At 37.0% G+C, this 10,848-nt stretch overlaps 1 protein-coding gene across 1 annotated transcript; it reads left to right on the plus strand.

Annotated features, from left to right (window-relative positions):
• Nucleotides 1–1,622: 1,622 nt before the first annotated feature.
• Nucleotides 1,623–4,265, plus strand: LOC111915581 (uncharacterized). The gene is made up of 3 exons (XM_023911232.3): nucleotides 1,623–2,178; nucleotides 3,164–3,220; nucleotides 3,997–4,265. The coding sequence occupies exons 1-3, from the start codon at nucleotides 1,678–1,680 to the stop codon at nucleotides 4,093–4,095; spliced, it is 657 nt and encodes a 218-aa protein (XP_023767000.2). The 5' UTR covers nucleotides 1,623–1,677; the 3' UTR covers nucleotides 4,096–4,265.
• The last annotated feature ends 6,583 nt before the right edge of the window (nucleotides 4,266–10,848 follow it).

The raw sequence follows: 10,848 nt of genomic DNA on the forward strand, positions 1-10,848 counted from the left end.
CCAATGCCTTGGTGTATCCTCCATTTACCCTGGCATCCACGAACATTAGCCTTCCTCTTTTAGTCTTATTCTCTTCTATAGCACATAGTGCCTCAGCATCCCATTCATCCTCTACTTCCTTTTTGGAAGTTACTACATTGCTTTCAACAGACTTTTTCTTTGACCAACAATCCTTGGACATGTGGCCCCACTTTCCACAATTGTTGCAGTTGCCTTCGAACCTCCTCCCCCAAGAACTCTTATTGTCGATCTTTTGAGATCTCCATGGTTGTGAGGTTCCTGGTTGACTCTTTCCTTTGTCAGCATTTTTGTATGCTTCTTTAGAAGGTGGCTTGAAATTCCTCCGACTTTTACTTGTGTAGAGTGCTTCTTCTTCACTCTTCAGCGTGATGCCTCCCATTTGCTTAGCCATAGCTTCTTGGCTGGCCAACAAATTCTCAAACTCTACAAGTGATGGTTGAACGGGCCATCCTTGTACAGCAGTAATAAAGCTTCTATATTCCGGCCTCAGTCCATGGATAATGATCCTCTTCATTCGAGCTTCTGCAATGACGGATTGCGGATCTAGTTTAGTAATCTCCCGACATATCGACTTGACCTTGTGGAAATATTGAGCAATCGTCATGTCACGTTGTGAGATTGATAATAGCTCGTTCTCCAAAAGTTGTAGTCTCGTATCATTCTTCTTTGAGAAAAGCGTCACAAACCTGTCCCAAGCTTCTTTCGGGGTGTTCTCATCCCGAATATGCTCTAACATCTCTTCTTCGATTGTGGTCTTCAAGGCAAACATTGCTTTGCCTGCTTTGATTTTCCATTTGCGCAAAGCACCATTAACGTCTTCCTCTGGTGGCGTAGTTTCGCTTCCACCAACGACCTCCCATAGATCTTGTCCTTGTAAGTAGGACTTCATACATGTTTCCCACGTTTTGTAGTTGTTGTTGTTGAGTTTCTTGATTCCTCCGACGACTTGGAGATCACCCATCGTGTTGGCAGTACCTCGGTAATACCAAACAAGCTAGTTTCGATACTAAACTTGCAGAGTCACAAACTACTCACGATACAACGAGAATCACTCGTTCTCACTATCAAGAAACCTTGCTCTGATACCAGATTGTTGAACACGACTCTTTTATATGGGAAACAACAAGACTTTTATTAAGACACTTAAGGAGAACTCACACTTTGTGAGACTACTACACACTTTGCTTTCTTTGAGGCTTTCTTGGATACTTGGATGTTGGGATTGTTTGGAGCAAATGAGCTCCACACCTATTTATAGGTGTTTCCACCTCCTTATAGGAAGTTTCTAGATCTACATACATTCATGGCTATTCTAGAACTATCTACCATATTCTATATCTATTACAAGCTTTTATATGTTTCTAGAATGTTCTATAATGTCCTAGATAAGTATAGACATTCTTGTGTCTTCCATAGTGTTCTAGAATGTTCCATAGCCTTCCAGGGTCTTCCATCTCATTCTAGAGTATTCTAGAATCTTCCAGCATCTTCAACACTCCTCCATAGTATTCCATAATGTTCTAGAATCTTCCAGATCATTCTAGAACATGCTAACTTCTTCTAGACAATAACATGATTCTATTGGGCTAGTGATGACCTTCAACATTTGCTGCCTTGTCGGCGGACGTCCGCATCAACGGAAGTCCTCCAGCCGCCATGCATGAAGTCGGCTGCCACCACCTCCATTTCGTTCGATATTCCGATCAAATGGGGACATCTGCTGCCCCGCCATTAAGCGTCGCTGACCGCTACGCTATTGTTGATAGTTGCCATTGCGACGCTGCTGCTGGAGAACCGCGAGAGTCGATGAAACCCGTTGTGCCGTCGTTATGCCAGTCGTCTGGTCCGTCGGATGCCACCAAATGGGTGGTTGTGTCATGCCTTGCATATCAGGTGTGTGTCGATACCGTTCTTCTATGTCGACCACCACCGCCCAAGCAGCTGAAGGGTTGTCGTCGCTGTTGTCATTCTCTTATACTGCCGCCTTCACCACCCACCTCAGTGGATGTTGGGTTTATTTTCTGGGCAGTAGGGGGTGTGTGTGAAGTGGGTGTGTGTTTCAGCGTGTCTCGCAAGTTTGGATGTGTCGGGTTGTTGCTGCCGGAGAAAAGTCAAGGAAGAACCACAATGGCTGCCACCTCAAGGCCGCCATGGAGGGTGTGTGTGTTAGCTTAGTGTGTGTGTTAATAGAGTTTTCTGTTGTATGATATAATCGATAAAGGATAATGGAAAGAAACCCTAAACACCACAGTATGGTGGTGGCTACCGCCTCCCACCGCCACTGGCCGCCGTGTCGGGTGGCGGTGTGCTTTGATTGCGTTTGGACCTCGTTTGGGGGATGCTTGGACAATGTGGGACCAATGAAACCCTAATGGGCTCAAAGAAACCCTAGTAGGCCCAATGGTAATCCTAATGGGCTTAATAAGGCCCAATGTGACCTAAAAGCCCAATCAATGGACTAATGGGCTAGTATTGTGTTGGAAAACCCTAATAGCATAAAACCCTAAATTGTGGAAATCAATCCGCACACACACATGCGGGAATTATTTAATAACTTGAGATATTAAATAATAATCATTGGAAAATTAATCTATGGCAATAATGGACTTAATGGATTAAGTCCTTATTGGAGTAAGTCATTATTGGATTATGTCCTTAATGGGTTAAGTAAGAAACACTTAACCGTAATCATCATTTCATTTGAAAACCCTAATTTTGGGATTATGGGCTTGGACTTATCGGGACCCACTTTTGGGCGATTGGAAAGGAATTGTGTATTAAGCCCAATCACACCATATGACTTATTTAGTAAAGTGAGGGGCTTAATGGATTATGTCCTTAATGGGTTAAGTGAGAAACACTTAACCCTAGTTGTCATTTTATGTGAAACCCTAATTTCACTTGGGCCTTCCTATAGGGTTTTGGTGGTTAGACTATTGATGGACCATCCAAGAACAAGTTAATAGACCAAAGTAATTAGATGGGCTTTAGGATAAGGCCCATGTGAGGACTTGGGTCTAATTTGGAAGATCGGGCCATATGTTGGGCCTTGGCCTATTACTTGACCTTTGGGCTTTTGTAGTGTGAGTTTGACTTTAGCTTGGAACCCAATTATTAATTGGGTATTGTTTGATGTTGACAGTTCGGGAATCTGTCAATCAGCAGTTGGAGCGTACCTGGGAGACTTCAGCAGTGCCAGGTGAGTTCTCCTCACTATATCAACAGGGTCTAAGGCACCAAGGCCGGCCCTTTATGGATTGTATTCGAATTATTGGATTTTATGCATACTAATTTATATCCTGGTAGTTAGGTGGTGTTATGCTATGCTTTAGTGGCTCGGTTTGGTCGGTATCCTGGTAAATAGGATGATGCTATGTTAGTGACCTGTTAGGTCGATATCCTGCTTATAGGATTATTGCTATGCTTTGTGATCTGTTAGGTCGGTTTAACTGTTATATATATATATATATATATATATATATATATATATATATATATATATATATACATGTTAGTATTATATGATGTCTATGTGCACATGATTGTCCTGATTATAGGATGATGCTATGTTAGTGACCGGTTAGGTCTGTATCCCGGTTATTGGGATGTTGCTATGATTGGTGATCTGTTAGATCGGTTTGACTGTTATATGAAATGAGCTAGCGTATGATATTTATGTGCACATGTGTTGTTTGATTGGGGGTTGGGTTGAGGCGGTCTTGTTTTGTGATGTAGGCCAACATACCCGACGAGCGGTCCGAATAGGCTGTAGGCCCTGCTTGGCGGTCCAGACATGCCGAAGGCTCGAAGAGCAGCCCAGATAGACTAAAGGCCTGTGAGGCGGTCCATTCAGGCTGATGATTCATTATGCATGTGGTTATGTATTGGTTATATGACATGGTTATGTTTGTATGGCGTTGGTATTTTGGAGAAACTCACTAAGCTTCGGGCTTACGGTTGTTGATTTTATTTCAGGTATTTCTGATGACCGCGGGAAGGCGAAGGCGTGATCGTACACCTCCTTATATTTTCATGATTGATTCTGGGGATACTCTGATGTCTAAACTATTTTGAAAACAAATTGTAATGACTTAACGGTTTTAAATGTTTTAAAAGTTTTAATTTGGCTCAAATTTTATGGGTGTTACAATGGTATTTTAAACTTTCGATGGCGAACGATAGTGTATTCTAGCAAAATATATTTTATGTATAAACATTATAAAGCATAGAATGTATACATGTATTATGCCATAATGTCTTTAAGATTGTTTGTTAACAAATATATTTGCTTAAATGCTAATACTAACGAGTAATGCATGTTATTCTTTTATAATGGCTTGAAGAAATAATCAAATATTGATCATACAAGAGAAAGACTTGGAATCGAGTTCAACAACAAGTATATTTGCGAAGAATTACGTCCTTATGATAATACATCACATTTTCGTAAGAATAGTTGGAATCAAGTAGATAATTAGGACAATTGAAGAAGATCAAGCGTTTTTGTTCAATAATTGTATATTTAAGAATGCTATTTTTTAAGAAGTTTATTCATTTTTTATGATATTCTTTTAGAATATGTATAACTATTTTAAAATGTATAAGCTGATTAGTTTGTAAAAATATTTATGAATTTGTATTTAAGTTTAGATGTATATTAAGAATAAAATCATAGACCCTCATTATGAATTGGATGAATATGAAGAATATGTAAAATTCTTAAAACATGTTAATTATAAAAAAAATATTGGAATTGGAACTATATTCTGCAAGAATAAAACCGAAAATATATTTACTAGTTCATGGTTGACATTCTGATAGATAAAATCGGATTTTTAAATTTGAATTAATTAAAAAAATTCAGCTTTTAAAAATAAGGAAATTAATATCCCTTAAAATCCGAAATTTTCCTTTTTTTAGTATAGGTTAATTGACCAAAATACTCTTATGTTGAAATTTGTGTGATTATATGGTATATGTTACCCTATTGTAATATCATAAACTCTCAGATCATGACCATAGATTCTATTACATTCGTTGGCCCAGATTTGTGCTTACAAGCACATAATAGATGCTAGACTCTGAGATCATGACTATTAATCATTTTACAACAATTCAAGGGGATGAAGCTAATAATTGAAAGTTGGAAACTAGAATCAAAATAAAAGAGTAAATTATAGAATTGGTCCCTATGGTTTGGTCAGAATCACAGGTTTGGTCTGACCTTCGAAAAGTTTATAGGTTGTGTCCCTAAGGTTTCAAACAATTACATTGTTGGTCCCTTTTGATAAACACAGTTAAAAATAAGAAGTTAAGTATTAAAAAAAGACCAATTTATCCTATTTTTTGTTTTCCCTATTTTTTGTTTTTATTTTTTACTTACAAACCTAGGGTTGTGCATGGGTCGGTTTGGGTCGGTTTTGGACCCCAACCCAACCCAACCCGTAAATGATCGGTTTCTGGTTTTAAGAACCCAATAGGATCGGTTTCTCGGTTTCTGATCTCAGTTTGGGTGTTTCTCGGTTTCTTGGGTTCAACCCATACACTTACGGTTTCTGGGTTTAAACCCATGGGTTTTGGGTTTGAACCCATTTTCCAGAAATGTAACAATTAGTTAAATAATTCAAAAAACACCTAATTGAAGTTAAATACTTCAAAAAACATGAGTTTTACAACCAAATTGTCTATTACAACCAAACACACAATCAAACTAAAACACAAAGTCCGAAATTGTCGATTAGACGATTACAATCAAACTAAAACATAAAGTCCGGAATAGTCAAATAGTCGATTACAACCAAAAGTCCAAAACACGCAAACATAAATCTTCAATCCACATCCATGTAAATCTCTTCACCAATTCCCCATTCATCTACAAACCAAAAAACATTAGTATTGATCAATGATTATTGAGTAATAAACTTGTGTAAAAGTATAAAATTATAATAATTGAGTTATAAACCTTTAAAATTCAAGTAAAATCCTCATCCATGCAACTCCCTTGACCACACCCCAATTCCTCTACAAACACAAACATACAAAACAATAGTGTGTAATTAATTAATTATAAACATATATAATTACAAACTTATAATTATGTAAAAATAGTAAAATATTTACCGGTTTCTATTGGCACCAACTTCTCTCGCGTCTCTTTCATATATGAAGTCGTCATATTTTTAAACTGGATATCAGTTGGGGTGTCCCGTACCCAATCTTGTGTACAAATCAAAGCTTCAACAGTCACATGTGTAAGGGAGCTTCTACTTTCATCAATAACCCTCCCGCCAGTACTGAATTCGGACTCTGATGCAACTGTAGAGATTGGCATTCCTAAAACAAGTTTCGCCACCTCAGAAAGTACAGGAAACTTTGTTGAATTAGATTTCCACCACCCCAAAATCTGGAAATCCTCTGCTCGCTTTTCCATCCAATCTGATAAATAAATCTCTAGCTCTATTTTATTAACCCCATGCCCACGTTGTTCCATAAACCTTTCAAAATCGTCTTCCATATCAACTCCATGCCCAAAATCAAAATAACTAGGTGTAGAAGACGACGCACTCCTTGACTTTTCACATATTTCTCTCTCCGTCTTGTTCTTGAAGTGTTGAAACAAGTCTTCTAGTGTTTTGTTGACATGCTCTATAATTGTTTTTGTTTTGGTAGAATTCTTACCATAAATCAACTCCAAGCAATACTCAAAATAACACATCTTGTTGCGGGGATCTAAAACGACAACAACATGAAGCATGAAGTTCATGTTCTCAATGTTGTCCCAATATTTGTCATATTTTTCTTTCATCGACTTTGCCATCCTTTTCTTTTTCTTGTCTGTGCTTGCACACATTCTAGTTATGCTTGCTTGCATTGTCACAAGTTCCTTGAAAAAAATATTTGCTTTCACATACTTGGACCCAGATATCTTTTTTGTGACATTGTAAAAGATCCTCAAATACTCGATAAAATACCTACCAAAGCAATTAAATAATATCAGATTTCACAATTGATGTGTGTATATATATATATATATATATATATATATATATATATATATATAGCAACCTCCCAATCGTCGGCATCGGGAGTCCCCACAACTTTCTCATTTCTTCTTCTTTTTCTTGTAGTCACCTCACCATCATCAACCTCACTTCCACAAAAAGTTTTAAAACCACTATCAATCGCAAGAAGCCTACAATACAAAATAAAACTCAATAAAAATATTAGTATGTAAATTAAGAAAAAAAAAATATATCATACTTAATAGTATATAAAATACTTATCAAACGCTGCCTCATACTTTTATACCGTCTCTAACATCAAAAAAGTAGAATTCCATCTTGTGTCAACATCAAGGGATGGTTTCTTACTACAATTAGTCTTCACTTTCTCAACACATTCTAGGAATGTAGCAAACCTAGCACCCGATGACCTCACATACGTCACAACATTTCGGATCTTTGTGATGGAACTAAAATGTTCTTCTAACCCGTCCCTAAAAACAAGATTTATGATATGAACACAACACCTTAAATGCAAGTATTTTCAATCCAAAAAAGCATGGGGTCCCCTAAGCATGGTCGCTAGATAACTAATTGCCCCGTCATTTGAGGAAGCATTATCCACAGTCACTGTAAACACCTTCTCAATTTCCCAATTCTGTAAGCATTTGCAAACGAGTTTTCCTATGGTTACACCTTTGTGATTTTCAATGGGACAAAAGTTCAGAATTTTCTTTCTCAAAACCCACGTCTCATCAACCCAATGTACCGTTAAAAAACTATAGTTAATGTTTTGGATGGATGTCCAAGTATCAGTTGTAATGGAGACGATTTGGTTTTTTAAAACATTCTTCAATTTATACATTTCTTCTTTGGATATCTGCAAACAATCCCTTGAAAGAGTCCACCTTGAAGGAAATTTAAATAGAGGTTGCAAATCCCGTGAATATTCCCTAAATCCTTCATCTTCAACTATACTAAAAGGTTGATTGTCTTTAATACACTTGCGGGCTAAGGAATTCCCACATTTCTCTTGCCTGAAGGAATGAACTTCCAAAGAAGTAGCCCCCGAGTCTCCCACTTTTTTGAAACCTAACACAGATTGTTTTTTCGTATCATCAACTTTGCCTTTAGGGTCGTAAACAGAAGATGTTGGACAATAGAGTCTTAAATGATTTCCCATTTCACTCGTACCATTTTTCTTTGAATTTGCACACATCATTGTTGAACAATATGGACATTTCACTTTCTTAGCACCCTTCTTTATGGCATCTCGATCAAAATGTTGTCATACCCAAGATACTCTATGACCACCACCCTTATTATCTGCAAATTCTTCATCATCTCCTTCATCAACATCAAGATCAACATCAACAGTTTGTGGAGCATCAACATCAACAGTTTGTGCATCTAGTTGAGACCTTTCCATCTATATAGAAAAAAAAAAACAATCAACAATCCATATGTAAACCAAAAGATTTCAAGAAATAAGAAGCTTCAATTCAGCAATATTCATCAACATTTCACAGCAAACCATAAGATTCACAGCTTTCAGAATAATATTACAATATTTAAGCAATATTTATCAACATTTCACAGCAAGATTTCAGGCAAAATCTAACAAAAACCATTGATTATTTTGATAGCAAGTAAACATAATAAGAGTAACAAGATTTCAGCAAGATTTCTAGAATTCTTAAATGCTTGGAACAAAGTCACAAATCCAAATCAGAAAAAAACGAAATCAGAAAAAAACGAAATCACGAACCCAAGATTTCTAGATTTCCAGAATTCTTCAATGGCAAATTGCCAAATTGACAAAAAAGAACAGAAATATAAAAAAAAAAAACGAAATCAGAGACACATTGACACATTCTACATGAACACAACATTCAGAACATAAGCACAACAAGGGAAATCAGAAAAAAAAAACGAAATCAGAGGAAAAATCGTATTTGGCGGCGCTAGAGGTTTGGGGTTCCGTCGGAGCCTCGGAGCCTCAGATGTGTGCGAATGGCTAAGCGTCGGAGGACGGAGGACCTTCACTTCAATCTTCAGTCGTCTACTCGTCTTCAGTTCAGTGGGATGCGCCGATGGCCGATGGGGAATGCGAAACTATGAGTATCGAGTAGGGCAAAACGAAAACGGGAGTAAATGGCCTAGGCTTCTTTTATTTATATTTATTTTTTCAATATATATATATATATATATATATATATATATATATATATATATATATATATAAACATAAAATAATCAGTAAAAAGCATCGGGTTTGCAGGTTTACTAGGTCGGTTTCTCGGGTTGCTGGGTCGGTTTCTGGGGCCAAAACCAAAACCGAACCCGAAAAGTCAGTTTTTAAAAATTTAAAACCCACACCGTCGGTTTTGATTCGTTTCGTTTTTTTCAGTTTCGGTTTCGTCGGTTTTTGTCGGTTTCTCGGTTTCTTGGTTCGGGTTTGCTCACCCCTATACAAAACTACAGGGACTATTTTTGTAAACACCATAAATAAAAAACCTAATAAGTTCTTCCCTCTTTATCACCAGATACACAAACACCCCACCTGCATCACCACATATGACCACCTTCCGCCTCCATAAACATCACCACCACTTCTTATGCCTCAATCACTGTTACCACCTTCCACCGCCTCCGACTCCATCTCTATCTCCACCACAACCTCTTTCCATCATCTCTTTCTCTCACCGGACATTCCTAATCTACAATTCTTTATATCGGATTCGCCCCTAAGGAAACTCATATGATCACCATCTTGTTGCAACCTGTCGACATACACCCCTAAAAACCCTACCTCGATAATCAATGCAAATCTCTAGTTAAAGAACAACATGTGCATCAAAATTAGTATCCATTTGTGTCGAATTTTGGTCTACACGCCTTCTTGAAACCATATGCACATCAAGGAATATTGGAAGAAGCTGTTATGAGATGTCGAAAACACCAAACTTATTGAAAATGGAAGATATAAATGTGGCCACTGTGCAATGCTATTTTGATGGTAGTGTGTCATCAATGATTAGTGGTATGAGCAAAATCAATGTTTTGTTGTCACATAAAATGTATTTCACGGTTAACCATGGCGAAAATGGATCTCCCACATCACCTCCTTCTTACTCCCTCTTTATTCACCTGAAAAATGGATTCCACTATTTTTTTTATAAAGTTTTGTTTCAGATTTCTTTATATGTGTTTATTATTTCTTTATGTTGGAGGTCTAGGATTTTGTTTGTGTATTTATTTTTTTGCTACTAGTAGTTTAATTTGGTTTTGTTGGTTTCAATTTCAGTTTTGGTGTGTGGATTTTGTTTAGTCTGATTTCTGATATGATTTTCTTGGATTTTTCATATATTATGCATATTCATAGAGACAAAAAAGAGGTAGGGATGGTTGATCGGAAGACGGATGAGGATGAAGATAGGTATAATGGTCATGTCGGATGCGCAGGGATGATATGCGAGAAGAGAGTGGGGTGGGATGGGGAATGGCTACAAAATAGATAAATAATTATATAAGAAAGTAATAAAATAATAAAATAAAATAAAATGAGGGGTGTATTAGTAAGTTTCAATGCTTTTAACGAAAGTTTTCTAACACAGTTAGACGAAAGGACCAAAACTGTAATAATTAGAAACCATGGGGATGAAACATATCAACTTTTCAAAGGTTGGACTAAAACTGAAAATTTAACTAAACCTCAGGGATTATTTTTGTAATTTACTCAAAACCAAACTTGAAATAAAAAATAAATAAATAAATAAAGGACCAAATCCCCATTGCTATTTATCTACGATTTCACTCCTAACGA

The sequence above is a fragment of the Lactuca sativa genome, chromosome 8 (genome assembly GCF_002870075.4).
Source record: "Lactuca sativa cultivar Salinas chromosome 8, Lsat_Salinas_v11, whole genome shotgun sequence".
Classification (NCBI taxonomy): Eukaryota; Viridiplantae; Streptophyta; class Magnoliopsida; order Asterales; family Asteraceae; genus Lactuca; species Lactuca sativa.

What these genes read in the sequence shown, in the direction of transcription:
- LOC111915581 (XM_023911232.3), top strand. Translation starts at nt 1,678, where the DNA reads ATGCATGAAGTCGGCTGCCACCACCTCCATTTCGTTCGATATTCCGAT. An exon ending in CCTCAAGGCCGCCATGGAGG is followed by an intron (nt 2,179 to 3,163) that starts GTGTGTGTGTTA and finishes TGATGTTGACAG; the next exon opens with TTCGGGAATCTGTCAATCAG. An exon ending in GGAGACTTCAGCAGTGCCAG is followed by an intron (nt 3,221 to 3,996) that starts GTGAGTTCTCCT and finishes ATTTTATTTCAG; the next exon opens with GTATTTCTGATGACCGCGGG.